This window comes from Hetaerina americana, unplaced genomic scaffold (genome assembly GCF_022747635.1).
Source record: "Hetaerina americana unplaced genomic scaffold, ioHetAmer1.1.p SCAF_1, whole genome shotgun sequence".
NCBI classification, from domain to species: domain Eukaryota; kingdom Metazoa; phylum Arthropoda; class Insecta; order Odonata; family Calopterygidae; genus Hetaerina; species Hetaerina americana.
The window spans coordinates 64,809,447-64,834,144 of record NW_027286069.1 but is presented as its reverse complement, the minus strand read 5'-3'; the positions used below and the strand labels follow the sequence as shown (position 1 = coordinate 64,834,144).

At 36.2% G+C, this 24,698-nt stretch overlaps 2 protein-coding genes across 4 annotated transcripts in view; one reads left to right on the top strand and one right to left on the bottom strand.

Annotated features, from left to right (window-relative positions):
• The window catches only part of LOC139692588 (SUN domain-containing ossification factor), a 100,203-nt gene extending 84,508 nt beyond the window's left edge, over positions 1 to 15,695 (bottom strand). Inside the window, exons 1-3 of one of the 3 annotated variants that reach the window (XM_071590858.1) lie at positions 15,554 to 15,695; positions 14,659 to 14,959; positions 12,022 to 12,176 (exon numbers count right to left, since the gene is read on the bottom strand). In XM_071590858.1, the coding sequence (XP_071446959.1) occupies positions 12,022 to 12,176; positions 14,659 to 14,959; positions 15,554 to 15,612 (515 nt within the window). In that variant the 5' untranslated portion in view covers positions 15,613 to 15,695. Of the gene's footprint in view, positions 1 to 12,021; positions 12,177 to 14,658; positions 14,960 to 15,553 lie in introns of those variants that run through there. The other 2 variants (XM_071590867.1, XM_071590884.1) reach the window with 2 other exon arrangements.
• Positions 15,696 to 15,935: 240 nt separating this feature from the next.
• LOC139692583 (E3 ubiquitin-protein ligase MARCHF3-like) lies at positions 15,936 to 22,985 on the top strand. Its single transcript, XM_071590844.1, has 5 exons — positions 15,936 to 16,225; positions 16,389 to 16,540; positions 18,159 to 18,367; positions 18,929 to 19,152; positions 20,893 to 22,985. The coding sequence occupies exons 2-5, from the start codon at positions 16,396 to 16,398 to the stop codon at positions 21,140 to 21,142; spliced, it is 828 nt and encodes a 275-aa protein (XP_071446945.1). The 5' UTR covers positions 15,936 to 16,225; positions 16,389 to 16,395; the 3' UTR covers positions 21,143 to 22,985.
• Positions 22,986 to 24,698: the final 1,713 nt, after the last annotated feature.

The following is a 24,698-nucleotide window of genomic DNA, read 5'->3' as shown; positions in this document are numbered from 1 at the left end:
AACGATTCAAGAATCAAAATGGAAAATTCCATTGCTGGACCGGAACATCAATATTTTATCGGTGGATGGAAACAGTTGAAAACCGTTACCTGAGCAAGGCTTCAATTGGGAGAACAATAAACCCCTTTCTCGCTTTCCCGAGCGATCTTTCCTTCTGATGACATATCCCCCAGTGCGTTCTCATTTGCACCCTGGTAGACCATCGTGCCTCATAATGAGAAATAGGAAGATGTCGGGCATGGTCCTTCACAAGTTAGCATAACATCTATCAACTTTCGAAAATGACCCAACGTCGTCGAAAGCTACGCACAAAAATGACACGAAGAGTGTTTGATACAGTTTTCCATACCTTTTCTATCTAAGCCAAATTTTCATACATCGGAAAAGTTGATAAGCAATCCATCTATGCGCTTTTAATAGTCAGATCAGTAATAAACCCGAAAGTTGAACGTCAAAGCTCAACGCTTAATCAATAAACTTAGTATTTTTCACATCAACTTAGTATTTTTCCACTGAGAAAAAATGCCAAGTTTATTTCAGTGATCATGAACTTTCACGAAGTAGAGCCGCAAACCATCAAAGTCGTAAACACTCACATTCGAACGCGGGACTCTTTGGATAGTAGTCGGATACACTACCCACTAAACTGCTATCTTAAGCCAAATTTTAAGAATTGCATTTGAAAGTGAGAATGAACGGCTTCAACGATTTCTATACGCGTTTGAACAAACTGACCTTTGACCGACGAAGTAAGGCAAACGATACAGAATAGAACAGCACAAGATGAAACCTGTGAAAAGGGAGCCATGAGTAACGCATGATATCATTTCTAAATTGCAACGAAGGTAGAAAACTGTAGGAAAAATTATTTAAAAAGTGAGAAAAGCTAATTAAAATAAGCCGAAAGGAAAGATGGACCAAAGAAGAATGAGGGAAGAACCGGAGCGGATACATGTAGGCGCAACAAAACGCATTATTAGACAAATTTGAGCAGCATAAAAAGTGAAGCCTCAGCAATTAAGGCAGAACGAATCAAAATGTCATATAACAGAAATTGCGACATTGTCATGAAAATGACAGGAAGGATTATTATAATGAATATTATTATAATGAAGGATTATTAGTGCACTTAGAGTAAGAACAAAATTATGAAGGAAAGGAAACCGCACGACTATTGGAGGAAGGTGATTCAGTTGATGAATACTAAGAAGTATAAAAATGTACATCGAATACTATTTCAATTGCTCCAAAGAAATTGGATATTCTGAATGTTTGATACATTAATATTAAATTCAGCTTTAGAAATTTAGAAAGGCACAAAAACGCCAATTTTAATTATTTTTTTAAATATTTTTTATTTCAATTTTAATCCAATCAATCCTGTATTTTGAAAGAATTAATAGTTCCCTCGACATTTTCTGAGACAGAAACGCGTCAACGTAAGGGAATACCCCACGGTTAATCAGTCGAGTAAAAACACCCATATTTTCTTAAAAACGTGAAATAATATCCTGACACAGCTTTGCCATCCAATTTAATTAGGTGGCGGAGGAAGTTTGACGGTTTTTATGAAAATAGCCTCCAGCGACAACCGCGGTCCATTTTGAATGCGAGATTACGTCAAATAACTTATTTCTGATAAGAGGCTATTTTAGTCATTTCAATGCCATTGCAGGTTGATTATATTAATTATGTGACGGAGGAAGTGCTATATATATGAAAATAGTCAGCGGTGAAAACCGCCATAAACTTTGTACATATTACATATGGATTACATGTAATTGGTAGTCAACCCTTTAAGGTAGGTTTTGGATGGACTCCCTTTAAACCCGTAAATTTCTTATACTCGCCCGAAAGATAACCTGACTCCCACACTAAAATAACCCTTCTTTGACTCCGCATGCATTGCGAATCCCTTCATTCCGCCCAATATGCCTATCTTTTTCGTCCCTCCTCCTCGCTTGCTTAACTATCTTCAATCTATCCCAGACTTCAACCCTTCATTGTCCATCAAAATGCTCTTTATCCATCTTTTTTGCCTCCTTTGCATGCCTTCCAACAACCTTCTCTCCTCTACCACTATTACTAGCACTTTCTCGTATGTTTTCCTTTTCGCCCATTTAGTTTTCCCATCTTTTTCCACACCCAAACTTCAAAAAAACCCTCCAAAATACACGTATCATCTTGCTTCAATGAGTTTCCGCGCCGCAAAAGACCACGCTAAACATAAAGGTTTTCACTAGTCATCTCTTATTCTTACTCGGCGTCTGTGTCATTAATTCCCTCAGTCTTGAGAAAGCTTCTTTACCGAACGCAATTATTCTTCTAATTTTGCTACTACTTGGACTATCTTGGTTCAAAACATTTTCAAGATAGGTAAACAGTTCTTCCTGCTCTAGTTTTTGCCCATCAATTTTAACGTTTCGATAACCGAGGTCCATTCTCATTTCTAGATATTATCAGTTATCTTGTTTATAAAAATAATCAGCAATATTAAGTTATTGGTTTATTAAAGTCACCTACCAAAAAAGAAAATAACATAATTTGTGAGGCTCTTAAGAGAGATATCATCAAAATTATAGGTTGCTGCCACGGGTGAAATTTACAGCTAAATCTGATATAATGCAAAGAATGCACTTCTGGGAAAAGAAATTACATGGAACTTACACCTATAGATTTAAAGCGAGAAGATAGGGATAGTGCGGTGGCTAGCGCACTGGCTTCCCAACCAGAAACCCAGATTCGAATCCTGGAGACGGCAGATCTATTTCAGTGGTATCCCGATTAACATTTGGATATTTGTAGGGCTATCTAGAGAGCACTTCAAGTGAATCGGACGTTAAGTTGCGGAACCCTTGGCGCCTTTCGATAAGAGTAGGCTAATGCTGACGCCGGGTATCTTTCCACTTTCCCATCCACCCCCATTGGCGCAAATGACCTCAGCTGTCGGTCGCCTTCCCTAAACCACCTCTTCCAACTACTACATTTAGAACGGTATATATAACCATAGTTGAGCAAGTGAAATACTGGCGCCACGGTAAGACAAAATACAATACTTGTAAAATAGAAGAAAGAATTTTCGATACATCTGAGGAGCCCCTTTGAAATAGTTCGTTTCATCGGACAAGTAGTCGAGAAATATGCACGTTTTTAAATGAGATGTGTCATTTTTAATTAGATCTCATCTTCAATAATCTAACATTCACAATTCATCGAAGTTGAAAAAAGTGGATGTAAAGGAAAGATAAAAGATTCCTTAACAAATCTTGTAAACGAACAGGAAGTGTCCAACGATTCTTTCGGAAACATGTAAGGAATCTCTAGAGACACGAAGTTACGTGTCTTAATCTGCAGGAAAATAAAATTCAGAAGTTTAATCCTGACATGGAGAGAACATTTTAGAACTACACTAAATCCCTAGACAAGAGTGCACTATGAAGAGAAATGGACACTCGTAAAAATCTAAGGGTTTTTTATATCCAAACAATTCGCGATCACAATAATAAAATCAATAGGAACAATTTAAAATACTCGAGCATAAGTGATTTAAATACCTTATGAATTACATTATCAAATCGAAAATAGACCAACATGTGCTATCTTAGTCTTCTAAATATCACAAGATGCCTGTTATTGTGTCCTTCCTCAGTAATCAGCCAGAATTATTTTCCAGTATCATTTTACCCTACAATATGCTACTCTATTGGTTGAAGATTTTTCCTTACATCGGCGGTGCACAACCCGCGGCCCGCCAATACTTTTTATTTGATCTGCACGGGCTGGTGTTGAATGTTTTTTACCACACGATATTATCAATTTCAAATTATAATTTCATTTATCACTTCGTAATAATAACAGAACTTGATAATGTGGTTGAATTTGATTTAAATATTCTGTTTTTTGTTACGATATGCATGGACACACCAACGTATTCAATGTACGAGTAATTTCTATATTTAATACAATTTCCTTAAAGAGCACCGCAAGCTACGGAAACACCCGTTGGAGGGCCCGTTGATAGCCAGAGATTACTCATCGCGGATGTAGACGAATATGTGATATTTTCACCATAGGTTAAATACCTCGGGGGATTTAAAAGAAAGCATTTGCCCATGCACAGAAAAATTAAAGGGAAACAGATGTGTAGACTTTCCAACAATTAGCCTGACGGCCCATGAATCGCAGATTACGACAAGAATAGTTTGCCAACAAATGGATAGGAAAGCGGATGAGTATAGGAAAGAATATCACTTGAGATTAAGACGAAGCGGAGGAACGAAAGAAGCTATTCTTTATGATAGACACATAGTAAAGAAGATAATGCAAAACGCCCAACCGATCTTTACTGCTTTCGTGCACCTGGAGAAAGTTATCCCCAACATGGACTGGATCATAATTCTACTTTAGTTTGGAGAAAACTAGAATGAATTACACAGACAGACGATTCATACATGCAAACTCGAGAGCATAAAATATATGGCTCAGAAGGGGCAGAATTATTAAAAGTTAAGAAGTAACGAACGCAATAGACAAAAATTATTACCATTCCCCTTGATCTGAAACGCATCAGTCGAGAAGACTTATGGATGCATAAGGAAAGGATAACGTTACGAGCGATTTGCGGACGACGTAGCTAAGCACGAAAGTAAAATAGACCCGATGAGTGTGTCAGATTTATTGGAGAAAGAGATGATTAAGTGCGACATCAAGATACGACAGCGTAAAAATAACGAAATGGTTTATGCCAAAATAAACGAAGAAGATTTTCAACAAAATAGGGAGGGAGAGTAGAATACGTGGAAGAGTTCTGCTAATGCTTTAAATAAAAATGCTGTGGCAGCATGATCTTTAGCGAAAGTTTTTGCAATAAGAAGCAACTACTAAGAGCAAATAGTACTGACAGGACATAAGTAAGAGGCTATTGGGTAAGAGTACATTGGTAGGCTCATTAAGGGTCCACAAACACCTAAGAGGAAAAGTAATTTCCAGTCATGACATTGATGAGCTGAGGAATGCCAATGGCGAATTATGAGAAGCAAGTCGCTGGAAGTAATGAGGAATGATAACATTGCTGAGAAACAGAAAAGCTTGAAGTGCTGCCACAAATGGATCCCACGAGAACATTTCATTCACTTACAGTCACTTGGATTGCGATGGTCACCCTTATTAATCACCATTTAAATACAAATAGGGAGAATAACATTGTTCATAGTTTTTTGAAACATGAAGACGACTTGTCGATACGGGTGTAATAATCATCCCAGAAAATCGAGCCCGACGCGGGAAAAACTTTACCGTATTAGGGAGTGATTTCGCAATTTTATTTTATTTTTCGGGAAAACGAGAAATCTTGAAAATTTGATCGAATTTTTATTCACAATCTTTCCATAAAAGAATCAAAAGTTGAACAGAGAATTCTCGACTATTTCGAAATTGGTAATCCGCTATTCGAGAAATGAAAATCCACTCCTTTTCTTGAATTAGAAAAAAGAGAAATGAGAATTTCTGCTGTCTATTAAAAATGCTGTGTAAAATTGCTCCAGCATTAAACACTACGGCATTGCCTAGTTCTTCTCTTTGGCGAATATTTATAACTCCATACAGCCAACATACAGGGTTCGTCCGGAAAATAAGTGTACTGATTTTTTCCCGCCGCTCCAGGCGCGCCCAGCACCGCTCTGACGGGCTGCGATTGGAGGGGGGTATGTTGGCAAGCGACGCTGAAAAAGGCAGTCGGCTCTGAGCTGTGGTGTAGTGAGGAGCTCTGTTAACGCGAACCTCCACGCTCGACCCACGTCACGGAACGCGATGCCGAAGTTTTTGGAGCAGCGTTATTCCATCAAATTTGCGGTAAAGCTTGGGAAATCGTCTACCGAAACTGTCGGTATGATTAACCAGGCTTATGGGGAGTCAGCCATGTCCAGAAACATGATCTTTCGGTGGCACAAGATGTTCGTGGAGGGCAGAGAAGAGGTCGACGACGAACCACGGCCTGGACGCCCATCAACGACACTCACCGACGAAAATGTGCGAAAAGTTCGCGATGTACTGAACTCTGATCGTCGTCTTAGTGTTCGGATGATAGCAGAGCAGTGTAATGTGCCAAAAACAATAGTGCACGAGATTATTAGGCACCAATTACAGATGCGAAAAATTTGTGCAAAGTTGGTGCCGAAAGTGCTCAGTGATGATCAAAGACTCAATCGTTTGGAAATCGCGACACAACTTGCGGATCACTGAAAAAATGATCCACATTTTTTAGAGAACGTTGTTTCGGGTGACGAGATGTGGATCTTTGAGTAAGACCCGGAGTCGAAGAGACAAAGTGCGGAGTGGCACACCCCATCATCACCCCGTCAAAAGAAAGCTCGCATGAGCAAATCTCGGATCAAGGCGATGCTCATTGTCTTTTTTGACAAAAGGGGAGTCGTCCACTACGAATTTGTACCTGAACGAAAAACTGTAAATGCTGCATTTTACGTCCAAGTGCTCGACAGGCTTCGATAACGAGTCGGCCGCGTCCGGCCAGCGATCAAAAACATCTGGCGGCTGCATCACGACAGTGCGCCGTCTCACACCGCGCTTGTCGTGTCGGACTTCTTGGCCAAGCACGGCGTGGCAACGCTGCCGCACCCGCCCTACAGCCCGGACTTAGCACCACCGGACTTCTTTCTGTTCCCGAAGATAAAGAGGAGTTTGAAAGGAACGCGATACGGGACTTTGGACGCCGTCAAAGAGGCCGTGACGACGTGTCTTCGATAGGTTCCCGATGATGCCTTCGCGGGAGCGTTCCAGGAATGGGAACGCCGCTGGAACAAGTGTATCGACTCACAAGGGTCCTATTTTGAGGAATATTAGCTTAAGATATGTAAAAGTGTAATAATTTTTTTTTCCTGAGCTCAGTACACTTAATTTCCGGACGAACCCTGTACTTGAACTGAATACAACCTGCGAAGCTACATTTTGCTAGTGAGGGTCAAAATCACAGGCCATAACACGTTTAAATGTCAACAGTCAGCCAGGGTGGCGACTAGGTAGATATAGTTAAGTGAAAGAGTGAAATACAATTACATGTACTAGAAATTTTGGGCAAACTGCATCTTACATTTAAGCTACTGATAATAGTGCTCATGAACGGTTTAGAGTTAAATAAAATACCCTTTTCGGGTAGAGTGGTATAATTGCGGGAATCTGCAACGGGATAGTGAAACCAAAGAGAATTAGTATTTTCAACATCTTTCGATTAAAATGGACAGACATTTTTCCTGGGTTTGAATCATACCTCATGATATGAAATTTTTATTAGTTTCTTAAGTCTCTTATTAATCTCCAAATATTCTTTAAAATATAACATTTTTCCTATTCCACTGTTACTCCGGGAATTGTTATTTTTAAATATTTTTGCTCAATTTACTCCAGCATCTATCCCATTCGATCAAGTGCCTTGGGACGTTAAATATTAAACCTAATCAGCGTTTATAAATCTGCTAGGTAGCAAACATTAACCAAATCATCACTGTCTTCGGACAAACATGATTAGTGCAAAATATTAAAAAACAAAAAAGTCCGATAAACACTGATGGTTCCATATATGCAAGACACAATCTAATATTTACGTGAATTAACCTTTAACGTTGTACAACAAACAAGATGAGCCTTGTAGCTTTCCTTGATCTGGAAAAATGCACTCATAAATACTTTAATAAAACTTTAATAAAATAATTTCCTACTTCTGTCGGATGTCAAGGCAGGAAAAATACCGACGCCCAGCAGGTACTGCGCAGATCTCGCTAAGGTGGAATTTGCGGTTCCCCATTAATATCAACAGTAGGGGACCTACGATAAACAATTACGCATCATACCTGGGCCAATAAAGCAAAAAACTAAATTCTGATGGATTTTCAACCTAACTAAAATGTACAGCATTTTTGGGGGCACAAAATAGGAATTGAGTTCATCTACATCTACATAATACCCCGCAAGCCGCCGCAAGGGCGTGTGGCGGGGGGTGTTAGGTCACCAACCGTAAAAAAGAAAAATACCACATGCAAAAAAAAAAACAACACGGAAAATTACACCCACAGCAGCGCACACACTCATGCAAAAATCCCTTCATCCAATACTCATGCAAACACATATACCGCAAAACAACTAAAAAACTGCACCCCATGATGCAGCACGAAAGACATTCTACAACACGGAAGCCAGGACACAACAAGCAAGAAATTGAAACATCACTACCACATGAAAATGCACCACGAAACACTCTACCCCCAAAGAGTCTCTAATTGGCAGGGAATGCGACCCAACGTTGCAGGTAGCAGGAATTTGCCCCCGCGGAGAGGGACGAGGGATTGAAAGGGAAACTTAAAAACAGATGAACGGAACACGAATGAGGTCATTCGGAAAGAATGGGTTATTATAGCAAAACACATAAGGTTAGTGGAAGAGCATGCATTTAAATACAACTAATTAACCCAGTTCACCCTATGTGAACGTACAAAATTGGACCAAGTCGCGACACAAAAAATTCGAAAAAATCGATTAAGGTAAGGGATATGGAGACCAATACTGACTCAAGCCTCACAGGAAACATTACTAAATGAGTCTCAAACCTAATATCGCCCGGTTCCATCAGCCAAAAATAAAATAAGGCGGTGAAGCAACGAAACAGACAACGCGTCGAGTGAATAGTCCTTTGATAATGCATCGATTTTTTTCATCCCCGACTACAGTCACAAACATTTTTAAGCGCGACCTTCTGTAGTCTATGCGTGCCTAAGGACGATCGATGTAAGGAGCCAAGAAGGGCTGGGGGAGAAAAGAATCAACAGGCGGCGACGGGGAGTTAAAATACTGACGAGCCAGAGGGAAGACTGTAAGATAAATGAATAAGGGACAAAAGAAACACGCCACCAAGGCTTCCCTCACGTGACACAGCAGTCACGAGCTCACTCGCAGAATTTGAACCGCAAACTCAAATTACTCGTTTACAACACCGTTTTTAATATGCTGTGAAAGTCTGTTACCCTGACGACGTTTAATGAAGACATAAAATCATTTTTATTTCTACTATATAAATTATCAGATCACCGCTACTACCTGAGCGTTGTCAAACAATGTATAAAAATATAGTGTAATACACCTATAATCACGCAAAATTAGTAGAGAACTTTTTCACAATAAGATACTGAGGCGCACAATGCTGCTGTAAATATATTTCCATTATTGGAATCGGTTAACTTATTTTTTGGTAATTAACATTTTAACTACTTAATTTGGACGTTACATGCCTGGTATGAAATCACCACATACCGTAGCAGTTGCTTCCGGGATACCATGTAGATGTAGGGGACGATAATTGAAACATGCTGACGCGCCAATAAACACCACGAGCATTAAACATACATAGTTACAAACTATTTAAATGGCATAACTTTTATTAATTAACCAACCAGCATTACTAGAATCCTCATATCATTTATATATTTTCTTCAAGTATCACCCCGAAAATCTTACACCATGATTAATTCCAGTCATTTCCTCTCATTTCTCTGTGTAGCAAAGTGAATACTCTAGGATTTTTATTTTCATTACTGAATGGATTGTTAATTATACGCATTACCCTGGTGTTAGAACCACCCACACCTTCTTTGGAACGTCAGCCTAGACGATAAAAAATAATAGGAATGCCCATGAACTTCTATTTTTGTCTCCACAGGCGACCAAGTCCTCCACACACGGGGTTAAATGGCCCTGCACTTGTGCCTCTAGATTCACCGCCTAAATACTTCTTCCGAAGTCTTCCGTGACTCATTTGAAAGGCTACGTGACAGAAGACCGAGGGATTAATAATTTGAAGGTCACCTCGTTTCGCCCCAATACAAAGCAGAGTTTCACTCATTTCCCAGGGGGTCTCCGTCGAATTCGCGAGACGGGATGCAAGCGGGACACACCAGAAAGCCTTGGAACGTGTGGAATTGCCGAAAATCCTAACCCTCAACCCCATTCCACCGAATCCCGTGATCACTCTTGGTTCCGAGGAGAAAGTTTCCGCCGTGGATTTCGCGTCACTATCCGATCGCTCATCAAAACCCGTTCTCGCACACAAACACACACACGACGGCCTTGCCTTTTTTTCCGGCGAGGGAACTAAAAATAGCCTGGCAATGGGGAAAGCAGGCAGTGCAAGAATGGGCGCCACCGCGGCCTCGGGGCTATCAAGCATGGGTACCAAAAATTTACCTCAAGTGAACATAGTTTGGCCCCTCGAAAAATATTCTAGACCACTATGTTATGGTAAAGAAACCCCACAGGATGATTTAAGAAATCCGAATTCATGCATAGTTGCTTTAACAGGGAAAAACATATACGTAAACAAAGAAACATGCTCTCTTTTAAGACGTAAAATATGTTTCATACTGGGTTAAGTTGAAGGTTAATGCTAGTGTAATGAATATCAGCTACCAGCTCGGTGATCCATTGGATGAATTTATTCTTTAAAGTTACTTTATTTTACTTTAATTTAAGCCAACTTCACATGATATCAATAAAATAATAACACTGGGTATCCCAACCCATAAAGTAAGTGGTCAAGTCAATTCATATCATAATAACCTGTTAACAGCCCCTCGCTTCCACCTTCAAAACAAATATGTCTTCAAGCAGAATAATAAATAATACTGAGGGCAAAATTCTGAAAAGATATTTGCTGTATGAATGAAAGTATTTCAATACACCTTATTTTCTTTACCTTATAGCAATATTGCCTGCAGGTAAAACAGCATGTTCATCATCAGCAACAGAACTGAACTACAAGCTCAAGAGAGAAAAACTTTCTAACTATTACACAAAATATATTGTGCACAATGACAATGCAAAATATAAATATAATGAAGTAGTGTTCTAATTACGATTAGATAAAAATATATAATTGATGAATCACATCTGCAAATTAAATATGCATAAATATAAGAGTGACACAGCCACTAACAGAGAACAAGATAAATGAAGAGTAAGAGAGCTAAAACTCACAATGATTTTGGGCATCTATTGCTGAAACAAAATAAGTCGGCTATTGCCCTGTAAGAGGAAGAAGAGAGTCAAAACAATTCAACTTGATATTTGTACCCAAATATCTGCAGGCTTGCACCAAAGTAACCACTGCCTCTCTACGAGCAGTAACATTTCAATCCCTAAGGTGCAAAAAAAGTGAAAAATAAATTTTATCATAAGCACAGTTCGAAGATTGATAAAAGTGTTCATTTTGAGAATATAATTTCAATATCCAACAACAGAATGACTACAGCTCTGGAATATCACTATCTTCAATGAAAGAGAGATTAAAATTAGTATTAACACATAAAATTCAAACTGATAAAGGATGTAAACTGGAACCTGGTAAACTGCTTCTCACTACAATCCACTCAAGTCTATTCCAATTTTCAAATCAGTCTTCATGCTTTTACATGGGCAGGGCTTTAACAATGGCATGGGCAACACTCATCACCTACACAAACAAATGGCAAGACTTTCAAAATTCATTATGGAAAGATTTAAAGTACTCAATAAATTAAGACTATGTTGAAATTGCAAAGGAAATGATTGTAAAGGATTTTAAAAAACACATTAGGTATTCAGTCTTCTCAACAGCCCAAGGTTTTCATTGGAAGTTGAGGTCTTCAAAAGGCCATTCTTCATAGAAACATCATATTCCCCAAACTTGTACATTGATTTGTTTTTGTGAAAGGATGATAATGGAATGGACCCAGTGACTTTTCACAGGGCTTATTGCCCATCACATGCAATGTATCATTTTACATACTGTATTAATACATTTCATCTTCCCTCAATCTTTTCATAAACACCGCACCTCCCTACTCATCATACCCTCACCTAATAACGCTAACTTTTTCTTCAGCTCCAATGTGTTGAGAAATTAAGGGGCTTGTCTTGTCAAGTTGATTAAAAACCTGTCAGAAGCCAGGATAAAACTAAAACAAATAAAATGTCCACACTCACCCACTTCCTGAGCTGCTGCTGAAGCTTTCAGTATGATCAATTTTTGGTTTTTCACTCCCTTCTGTATCTTGACCACATGAGATGCACTGCTTTGTTTCAATGACAGATTCTTCAAAACTTGAATGAATCTCGGCTAAAGGAACATTTTCAATTCCCTGAAAAAAATCATTAAATGCAACCATGTTATCACTGAGAGATTAAAAATCAACCACTATTTAAAATTCCTGATAGAAAACTGTTTCATTAAATTAATATAAATGCTATGATAATGAGGATAAGGATATAAAACAGTTGAAGGAAAGATGAGATGGAAGATCAATAGTTCACACAGCTGAGAAAATTAGGACTCAGCCCTGTAATGATGGCCATGCCATTATGGGCTCTGATACTTATGGACCAATTGTATTCACAAAAATATAGAAGTTTTATTGTCAACAAATGAATATCTAGAAATGACATCCTCTGTTTTTCAATGGTACATACAGCAAGATTAACCTTCTTTCACTTGAAAATACTTGGAAGTTAAAATTTACTCTAAATGAGGTATTTCCCATGTGCTTTCGATTGCTGATTTCATAATTCAAGTAAGTATGTGATTCCAAGGAAATACTCTTCAACCTTATAAATCAGACCCATGTCATAAAGTTAACATGGTGAATCCACATCAATAATTAGAACAAGGGACAGGAACTATACAATCAGAATCAATTAATTTTATGAAAATTGAGTTAAAATAAGGGTATGTAATTGATGAATATGTAATCTGGCTTTCCAATTTCTAATTTCTCAGAATTATTTGGGGCTTAAAATTTCCAAAATGGATGTGCATACCATAAAATTACAAAAGCATCATAATCTAGCTCACTGATAGTGAAGTTATTTTATAGTCCAGATTGGATTCAACTTTATTAAAGTAATTAAATATACATATATAATAAAAATATGAAAGCATATCTTTATTACATTATTCAAAAGAGTCACCTGTCTCAACTTCACATCTCCTAGAATACCTCAAAGTAATAAAATGTTTCATTTAAATATTGAATAACATATGTGAATGCCTTTACTCTATTTAACAAATACCAAACCTTGTAAGAAGGCTTCAACAAATAACTGCCTATAAGATCTACATAGATTTATCAGTTGCAAAACAGAGTAAATTGATAAGAGTGTCCATAAAAAAAAACTATTTTAAAGGTTTTTTATGCACTACCATCCATCTTAACAGTTGTTAAATTACTTTAATTGTGAAAGCAAAAATAAACTTAAATTTTCCATTAAAATACAGTTATCTCCTCCATCATCAATTCAGCAATAAAATTTGTTCCTGCCATCAAATGTCCTTCAGTTAAATCAGAAAAAATGGGTTTTCCTTATTCTTTTGTGCAAACAGATACATCCTTCAGAACATGACTTGAAATGGTTTGGTAGCCCTAATAGTACATTAAATGCTAAGAAACAAGGTTTTACCTATTAGTGAAAATATTTTCAATTTTAATTTATAATAATTGGATATTTTAGCAAACACCTAGCTATACTAAATGAACCATTGAAAAGTATGGTAAATTACGGTGCCTTAGGTTCTTTTGGAAAAAATCTAAACGTTAATGCCCTAACATTCCTTTACCTATCGTTATTCTTAGCCTATTTATTTCAGTACACTCCATACATTCTTTTGTGCTAGCAGTCATATCATCCATGCATATTCACTCATTCCAGTAAAGGCCAGTCTTACTAAAATGCTTCCTTCGTTTCTTTCCAGAAGAATAGAGGATAAATGCCCATTTATACAAACTACCACTTAAAAAGGGGACCATAGCATATTACAGCGGAGTAAAATTTTTTAAAACAGCTGAAATAGGGCCATACTAATTTTGACTTTAAGGTTCTCCCACAATTAAAACCTAATGGATTTGCAAAATTCATTTCCTGCATCCATTACCTATGTGGGACATCCTCTCACCCAGTCAGTAAAAATCCTCATGAATTGACACTCAATTCATTACATATTGCTGACTAAGCCATTGCCATTTTAACATAATACAAGTACATCATGAGGTGGGCCACCAATAAATGACAAGTGGATGAATTAATAACGAAAGACAATTGTTTCTTAGGCAGATTGAGGTATCTTAATTTTTGAGTCTCATTTTCTGAGTATATTTGACAGCATCTTAGCCACAACAGTATATACCGCAAAATAGCCAATTGTGCGGTATTATGAAAGGAACTCCTTTGATTTCTGCAACAGCCAATAATAAATTTTTTCCAGAAATCACATGAACCCTTCCCTTCATTTTGACACATGGAACAGTGAATATAAACTTTGTTTATTTAGGAAGAATAAATATTCAAATAAGGTAGCATCTCTTGCCAAAAGAAGCGCTAAAAAAATTGACCATTGAGAAACTATGCCTCGATAAAAGGAAAAATCTAAATTTGGACAAAAACCTTCAGGTACTTGCTAATACATTCTTTTGGACAGTAAATTTACTTCTGAAGCTTGCGATTATTTCCTTTAACTACAACTAGTTACTATTAAGATTTCCGATCATTACCGGAATTGTGGTAGAAAAGGTTGTAGCTAAATCGGTTGGCATTTATCACTGTAGTATATTAATATTAAAATATATTTACCTTCGTAGTTTGCTTGGCTTGATGGTCTTCGCTATACAATGAATGACTTGTACCGTCTGGGTCGATGGTTGCTCTGGATGTCCCAAGTCCAGCATTCGATTCTGTGGAATTGCCGTTCAGAATCTCTTTGACATTCGTCGGTCTCTCATCCAGCAAGTTATCATTATTTGAGGATGGGACCACATAGTTTGACTTAGGGAGGGTATTTGGGGGCTGTGTGGGTGCTGCAATTCCAGGAGATGATCCATCGATTGACTTACTGGTCCCCTCACATGACACTACCAGGGCAAGCAGGCAGCTGCTATCACAAGGCGAAATAACAGAAAAATCTCAATGTAAACCTAAATGCGTGCCATTTAACTTAATATCTACATTTATTAAATTAGCATTTCCGTACAATTACTGAACTTAAACTTTAGAATTTGGAACTATATTGGGTGATTTTTCATAAAATGCAAAAATATGATATGATCAGAGCCCATTCACTGTTTTACGTTGATTTGATTTTAAAGACGTGATAACCTCGAAATTGAAAATAACCACTAAAATGTGATCGCAAATCAGACATTATTCTAAATTAAACTTACACATATATTCATTATAAACATCATTAAATGATCATGATTTTGTTAATGCTAGTGAGGCTATTTTCACAAAGAGACTGGAAAAATATCCTGACGTAAAAACCACTTTGATTTGCGTGTACTACGTATTTATTAACATTATTATAAAACCGCTAAGAGATCAGGGAGCTATTTTCAATGAAGCTACGATGACGAAAAAATATGTGCATAAATGAAACAAAATGATTCGGATATAGTGGGGTGCCTGACGTCTGGGCAAAATCACTTGTCTAGCAGAACATAAACACTCGTTCTTGCACAAAATATCTTACCAGGAAACAATTGACACAATTAATAACGTCCAGTGAACGCAGCAAACAATATTTTTCATGGTGTCGACAACAATTTCCTAAAGTAACGAACATTTCCAAGTTTTTCGCAAAAAATACAACATACTAGAAACACAAGACTGTCATTTCGAAAAACTGACGTGTACTCACCGATTTCCGGTGGGTCCGTCAACTTAATTTTTGCAATTGTACTTTATTCATTTTTTTCCAAACAAATAGTCTTATTTATTCGCTAAAATAAATATTTGTTTAATTAACTCTTTTTCTATTTACTGTATCTGTTGATGGTTCATGAATTGACACTTTCAATATTACAACATAGTTGCTAATTAGTTACACTTCCTGTCTGATTTCAATGGTTAGAAGTCGGCTGCTGTAGTTTAATTAGCTAGTTCCTGGAGATAATTTCATGTTCCATTAGAATAGTGACATAAGAGTAATTTTTTCATTTAAATACGAATGTGGCATATGCGTTGTCGATTTTGATAGGTGTACATTGAACAACACGTGTTGTTTGGGTAAAATGCAGACGATATAGTGTTAGTGCGCTTGAAAAGGACGTCCAGGGTTTCTCATAGTCAATTAGTCCGACCTTTTCTGTATTTGCAGAATTAAACGGAAGAGGATAGGGATTGGAAATCCATTTTCCTTAAGGTTAGCTGTGAAACATAATTTTGACTTCAATGCAATAAAATTTGTTATTTGGCTGGTCATTAATATCACTAAGAAAAACAAACTCGGGAAAATCTTTTCGTATGTTGACTTCAGTGGCGTTTCAATAAAAGTATGCAATCTTTATATTTTTTATTCCATGAAGAGCTACAATGGAAAAACTAATGCAACCGAACCTGTCGCAAGAAAGAGTGTTAACTGTTAAAGAAGTGGTTTCGTCGCCGAAGTCACCTGCTTCTTCAAGAAGTGATAGGAGACATTCCAGCAGTGGTTCAATTTGTCGAATCTGTCATGAAGGTATGGATGAATATCAAAACTAAGTATGTGATTAAATTTAACAATGTTATGTTGTAGTATTGGTAAAAATGAAACCGATTCCACAATTTTAATAAATGAATGAACGACCTGAATAAACGACCAATTTATACTTTAACCGACCATGTTTGCACTACTATGTGGCATCGTCACGTGAATTTACCTTGTTTTTTGATGTATCATCACCTGATGATTCCACAGTGGTGAAACTGTGTTCGTTTAAGGTAAATTGTCGAGTTGCTGTGTTTCAGTTAATCTATACGATGGAATTATTCCATCAAACTGTTAAAACAGTTTCATTTATTACTGAAGAAAATGATTGCCGTAAAACATTTCAATGCAACAATTTCAGAGTGTAAAAATCATTCGCCTTGACTGGGATTTTGTTGCATTGAAAGGACTTGTTGCATTGAAATGCACATTAGCGGATGACTCCGTTAAAAGTTACTGTTGCGGCATCTCCCGCAGTTTCTTTGGAATTTGCCGTAAAAAATGTTTATGTAAGAATGACGCTGACGTGTTGGACATTGCTCAGTGGCTGTAATAATTAGCCTTCTGTTAATATTTTTATAAAACTGGCCAGAGACATTCAATATCTTTATATTTGTGTTCGTTTTGCGATTAAGTTGCGTCTCTGCTGATGCATGAGCTGTATCCCATCGATGTAAGTAAAAGTTCATGTAGAATTTTCTAGCGTGCTTGCTGCAATTCAGCTTGGCATTTTCAATATGAAAGGTTAAATTCAGCCATATTCCAGCTTAACTTTTCCATATGAATCCAGAATTTTGTACCGGTTTCCTCAACCAGCAGGATTCCAGCATCTACAGTGTCTAGTAGCCTTAAAAAATTTCTATAAACCTTCTTCATCCTGATTGAAATCCAACTAGCTGATAGCGTACATATTATCTGGGATGTCATGTTTGAGTTAAATCTTGTTGTCTTCCCACCAATAGACTTATACAGATAATGATTTGCATTAAATTTTAAACATTAGCATCCATACATTGTTAAGAATCATTGGAACAGAGACTATGGATATAGACTTTTATCTTTCCACACTTATGCAGATATTAGATTCTTGGTGAATAATTTCTTTAAACATTTTCACATCAACTGTCGCAAATGTATGTGAGCAGCTCAGATATCAATATCACCCTAATTCAGCACATGGGCTCAATATGTATGATATATATGCATCTAACATGAGTAATCTTAATTTTTTATTGAAAATAAATGTACCTAGGTGTATGTTACCATGATAAGACCATGCAGCATTTACGGTTAATGCATTGCATGTTTTTAAGATATGTGGTTCACAATGAATACCTTATGCATATCCATATTAAAGAAGCCTGAAAGCGTTAAGTACCTTATTAGTAGTTACTATATTGTAATGTATTCCAAGAGAAACTGCTGTCAATAGTATTTACTTTGGTGAACTTGAAGTTTTACATTTGCTAGCAATGTGCTATAATATTTTGGTTGTGATATATTTTGATAGAGATATATTCATTATTATTAATGTGCCAATTATTTTGATTCTTTACATACAAGATTTGCACACCTCTTGATAAATTGTCTATTCCATGGATAAAAATAGGTGAGAGTGGAGGAACAGATGGAAGCCAGCGTAGGAATGCTGGTAGGACTGTTGTTGAGCCTTTGATATCACCGTGTGATTGTATTGGTACCTTGGGACTTGTCCACCGCAGTTGTTTGGAGCATTGGCTTTCTGCTTCTAACCTTGATCATTGTGAAATTTGCAAATTCAAATTTACCACTCATCGTAAATCAAAGCCATTTTGTGAGGTAAGTTATGTTACCCCAATAAACAATATTAAAGTGCTTCAGCAAATATATGCTCATTTTAATTAGCAGAGGCAGTGGAAGTTTTCCAAAAGGGTGCATTTCATTTACAATTTTTTAAATTCATTATCACCCCTCAACAAAACTCAGGATTCTGGCAGTATCTGCCTACAAAGGGCTTCCAAATATTTTGTAAGATTTTTTTGAGCATTGTTTTGGTGCCTTGGCTTTCAAAATTCGTCAACTCAATTAGGGTCAAGCAAGGATCGGGATACCACTGAAAAAGATCTGCTGCCTCTAGGATTTGAGCCCGAACCCTCTGGGTGGGAAGCCAGTACGTTAGCCATCACACTATCCCAATGCACAATGTGATTGATTACATACCTATGTCATAATTATGATTGCATACCTATTTTAGTTTAAATGCCTGTGTCTTCCTTGATTAATTAAATAAATATGCAACTTATTGTCAATTGTTGAATTTCATCAACAATTTTTTTATATTTTCATTTAGTTTTAAAATTGTGTGCCCTAATGGGATGGTTCTTTTTATAATATCTACAGTGGGTCCGAAATGGAGGTGGGAATGGATCACCTGGATCAGGTGGCTTATTGGGCGACATGATGTGCCTAACTTTGCTGATGCCGCTGTGTTTAGTTTCTGTTTACTTGTGTGCCATGGCTGCAGCTGTATATCTACGCCATGGTGTTTGGGAAGGAGCAGGTCTAGCTGTCCTCTGTTGCTTTCTTCTACTTGGTTTCCTTGGATGGTGCAGCATAACATTCCGGTAATCTGTTTGTGGAAATTCTTCCAAGCTTAGTTGATTACGTTTTGGTAATTAATCAGTGTTCTAAAGCACTCATATGCACTATTTCTGAATGCCCTAACAAAGGTAATGAATTATTCTATAAACTCAAAGACCAGTGGTTGGTTTCTCAAAGAGACTTGTTGATTGAATCCTTTGAAAAGTCACACTTGTTATGTATAACTTTCTAATTTGCTTTGTATTGCTAATAACTTTGTAATGTTGGCAAGTAATATGTAGATATTACCAAGCATTTTATACTTTGATATTTGTAACAATTTCCAACTGGCTGGCCTCACAAGGTTGACCCTTATTTGCAGTCTTTTTAGCTTTTTTAGTTAAAAAGGACAATTCACTGTCTGCCCCCTGGTACAAATTCATAGTGGGCCACCCCCTTGACATCAAAGAAAATAATGACCATGGCTTTCACACTGGCTTTGCTCATTCGAGCCTTTTTTGGACGAGATGATGCTGCAGTGTGCAATTTGGAATTTTGCCGCTTTGTTTCAGAGTCTTTTTTTGAATATCGAACTTTTGATTATGTTGTCCAAAAAGTCAGGGTCCACCATAAGATCATTTGAAATTTTCTTCCTAACTGGTAAGCATTATTCAATTTTTGAACATTTCGTTCTTTAAAATGTACACTTTCATCCAGGAAAGGTAGATATTTTTACCAACACGTTCACCAAAGTAAACTGTATTTCTTTGGGTCCTTTGGTCAGCAAAATGTTTTTATGAAAGCAGTCACTGTGGTCTGTGTCTTCACCCCATCGACCCCATGTTCATGTGCTGGGCATTTTTTTCTTCGATATATTCCAGTTACTTGTCTGTTACCTCAGATGTTGTTTTTTATTAGTGTCTTCTCGATTGTAATTGGGTGCACATAATTGGTTAGCTACCCTTCATGCCCAGCTTTTTCTTTAAATTAAAAATTAAAAAACACGTACCTAATTTTCTTTTAATTTATGTGTGCGTATAAAAATTTATATCCTGTAACTGTGAACCCAAGAAAATAATCCCTTCAGTTCAAAACATTCTCAGCTGATTACCACTTTTATATTTTATTCACAACGTGAGATGTTGCTTATTTGAAGTGCTTTACATGTAATAAGCTGGGAAAATTCAGAGGATGAATCAGTTAGACCAGGATGCAAGAGAAATGGTTGTTGCCATGGGTCATTTCATGTCATTTACCCCCAGAACCCAAAATCCATTAGAATTTATTTTCTATAATTTTCATTCGTAGTGTATTAGAGTAATGAATAAAGGTAAAGAGACACTTGTGTTTGAAAGACTATTTATTGCTTTATTTAACCTTTACCTAAAGATCCAGGTAGCTGATTTTTTGTGGTGTTAATCATGTTCATAAACATCAACTTAATTAGTGAATGGTGTTCAAATGTTATGTAGTTATCAAATGGCCCTGAATAATTAGGAAGACATAAATTTGTTATTTTTTTATAGATAGCTTGATATTAGCAAATTATGTACCTATTGAATTTACTTGTAAAAATGTTGTGATCTGATGATATTTTAGTATATTGCCCTAAACATTATAAATGAACGGAAAACATACAGGTATTTTGTACCTGTTGTTTGTTTTCTTCCTGTATTTTGGCATGGGACTGTTTTCTATTGTGATGTTGATTAATATTGATATGGAATATCTGCTAAATAGCTTTTTAAATCATAATTTGTAAAGTTCTGATTCATATATTGTAGGTATCATTGGAGCATGTTCCTACGCTGGAAGACGGTCAATCAAGTGGTCCACTTGGTTTTGGAGGATAGACCATCATCACGTCCTATTCCTGTTTCTCTTGTACCCCTCACATTACAAGAAACTCCATCACTTATGATGCATCCTGCAGATACAAACAATAATGATGGCAGTTCAGCAGTTCAGGAAACTACTCGGTTGTTTAATTCTCGACCAGAAACACAAAGCTATGAAGTGAGCGTATTTATGTGATAGTTATCTGAGAATATGATGCTTTTATTTATACCATGTAATATTTGTCTAGTTTTATGTACCAGTATGTGCTCAAAAATAATTATCATTGCCTTGTCTTTATACTATCATGTTCAAGTCTTGATTCACTCTTGTTAAAGTCAGTAGAGTGGATGGTGTTGATTTTATTGTTTGAGCTACCAAAGAATTTTATTTTTTTAATTCAGAAATTGTTAAAATGGGGCAATTCTGTGATCTTCTAACTTTTAATTTCTATTGTTTTTGTTATTTTAAAGAGAGAGTATATGTATATACCATGTGGTTGTATTTAACTATAGAAGATGTTACTTTGGGAGCTTAGGCAAGAAGAGGCAATATTGCAGGCATATCAAACTGTTGTGAGGCCTATTTTATGGTGAGATTAGGCTTTCTTTAAATTCCAAATATTTTCCTGGAGATTTAAAAATCCAATTTATACTAAAAGAGGTTGACTCAGCATTTGCCTAATCTATTGTGGCAGATTGTCATTTAACCAAAGATCAGGCCTCAGAGGCTGTGATAACTATCATATTTTTAAATGCTCACATTTCTGAGAATACTACTTAATAACGCTTTTATACATACCAAAGGCATCCACAGAAGTACCTGTCCATTTTAGGTAGGGATTGAAATCCTTGACCTATTTGATGCAAAAGACTGTGCCTTATTTCCTTAGGCTTAAGTTTTTTAAATCACCTTTACTCTAGTCGCCAAATTAAAATATTTGGTTTTATTCAAAATGCACAATTCGATTTCAAGGTGTCTATTTTTAATACTATGTAATGATGTTTATTTTACTCTCCTCCTGGGAATCTTTGGCAATTAGAAGACTATTGTCTTGAGTAACTGCCCTTGAGTTCTACAAGCTTGTTAATTTAAATCAAATTTGGCCAGTAAAAATACTTATGGAGTGGCATCGTGTAATGCTGTATTGTCATGAACATGAAGGAAGTGTGTATGCAAGCATCAAAATACTGCCGTAATTAATGGAATTGTGAATTTACTACTGGTTTATCTAACGATGACAGTCAAAACCATTTTGATTATAGCCACTAAAGTAACTTGCTGAATTATATCATGGAGAGTTCCAATATTTATCATTATTTTAATTTGATTGAGACTAAACACTCTTCCTAAATTCTTTATTGTACAATTCCAGAGTTTTTGCCTGCTGGATTGGCAATCGAATGATTATACTTTGGAGTTCAGTAGGTAAAAAATTGAAACTATGTTTATAATAATGTGCCCAAATGTGAATATGCCACATTGAAATTATCTGTAAATATAATTCAATTACAAAGTGAATTGTCTGAAATACACAGATATATCTTTGGGAGTAGTATGTCACATTTAAGATACCTTCCATTTTTGTAAGTAAATTTATCATGTCCTATGGGGTGTGCTTGAAGTGATTACGGAAAATCTTCATTAGTAGCCTAAAAGCTACATGGTGCAATCAGAAACACCGATTAGGGTATGGTAGTGAATTAAACAAAGAGTCTCAAACTTGCCCCTAAACCTACTCTACAAAAAATCCTAATTGCAGCAAAATATAAGTTTTTTGTTAAAAATCTTGTTCTATTTGAGCAATGAAGCCTTTAACATTCACTCATAAAATTGAAAATTATTTCATGAGAATAGTTCAATTCTTAAATAAATTGAGCGCTGATTTTTTTTGTATTGATATATGTAATACTTTTTCCTTACTCATGTGAAGCACAACCAAATATTTCAAATGATACTCCATCTGTGAAGGCACATATTGTCAATTATGAAAATGATATTCTACTTTGAAAAGTATATTAAATAAATTTTTTTTGCAAGCTTTCTGTTCTTTTATTTGTATCTATTTATTACCTTGTTGTAATATACTACGTACTTTTATGAATACTTCATTGTGTGTGAAACTGGGATCACATGCATGAACCAAAGGCTAATATCCTCTGGTGTGTAGGCCTGCATAATTTGCTGGTGTTTACATAAAAATTGTCTCAGTTTGAACTGAAGACTCCAACAAAACGTACACGGTTTTCACCCAGCAAAATTGTTTACATCAGGTCTTTATACCTGAATATGACCATTGATCAAAGAAATCCATATTTAAAGATACTTTGACCTTGATTGTGGATTGGCTTGAGTATGTATGTTGCATTATAGGTGACTGCCATATTTTTTATGTGACAATTTGAAATACATGACCACATGGTGTAACAGTTGACAGATTTGTGTGTCTTGAGTGAGGCTCAGTGTGGAAAAAACTCGAAATATAGAGCAATTAGATTAAGAAAGGCTCAACTCTCATTCTACTGATGATCTTAATGAAATAAGTAAATGGTTAGATGACCATATCCTAAATATTTATCAAAATGTTCACTATTTAAGGAGTTACTGTCATGAATTATAAATAATGCTGGAAACAAAATATGGTCCAATAAATTTATTGTGCATTACTGAACACTGGATGAACTATGTTGAGGTTGACTGTAATCGAATATGTACCTGATTTTTCTGCCAAATATATTTCTTGTAGATCAAGTTATGAGAATTGTGGGACATTAACTTTTTTTAAATCGTATTCAGGGCAAGAGAATTAACCTAAAAATATATCTTGCTTTTTGAATTCTCAATTGATTAATTTCCAACTCCTAACATAGTTTGCTTTTATCAATCTCTTGATGGTGGTATTAATATGTTTATTCAATTTAGTAAATTTGCTTGAGAGCCAGCTGTAATTTTAATGTGGCAATTTCATTTTTGATTTTTCCATGTAAAAATTCCAAATGGTAGGAAAGTCATCAATCTTATGAACTTTTATAAATTTTTAATGAGCCCAACAATAAGTGCTAATTACAGAGATCTTGTTGGCAATCAGATAATGACAAATCTCCCTGAACAGAATTACATGCTGTAAATTTTCTCATCTAGTTTCTCTGATTACAAGGCTGTTATATTGAAAGTAGATTATGACCCCAAAATATGTCAATCAACCCACTTCCTGGTTGAACAAGTGTACCAAAGTGGTCTCTTTTATCTTTTTGGTATTATGCTCAAAAATAAAAATGAGTGATTTTTTTCTCTGTTGCTCCTTTTGATGTGAAAATTGATGCATTCCTGAACAGAAGCTGATACATTTATTTGAACCCTGAAAAGGTGTAAGGCTTATAATAATACTGGATAAACGACCTCGAGAGATCCAGAAATTATTCAGTGGAGAATCTTCAAAAGGGAGCTATAGTCGTGCAAGCAGTGTTGAAAATAAATGCATGTAGAGAAGTTTGTTCATTTTGATAAATCATATATTAAAATATAATTAGCTAATAGAATACCCTGATATTATGAAAAAAAGCATGACCCATGATGAAGGAGGGAAGCAAGAAATAATTTAGCTTTCAACCTCAGAGCTACAATACAACAAACTGTTAGGGGCCTATATTTTAAAGTTCCATCATAATCTAGTTCATGCTCATGTTAGAATCACATGGTATGGCCTTCTTACACTCCTGTATGACTTGTTCAGGCAACATTTTATTAATGGTTT

Bases quoted from the DNA above. Each gene is read 5' to 3' on its own strand.
- LOC139692583 (XM_071590844.1), top strand. From the start codon at position 16,396: ATGGAAAAACTAATGCAACCGAACCTGTCGCAAGAAAGAGTGTTAACT. The intron at 16,541-18,158 runs GTATGGATGAAT...GGATAAAAATAG, and splicing joins TTGTCGAATCTGTCATGAAG to GTGAGAGTGGAGGAACAGAT. The intron at 19,153-20,892 runs GTAATCTGTTTG...CATATATTGTAG, and splicing joins TGGTGCAGCATAACATTCCG to GTATCATTGGAGCATGTTCC.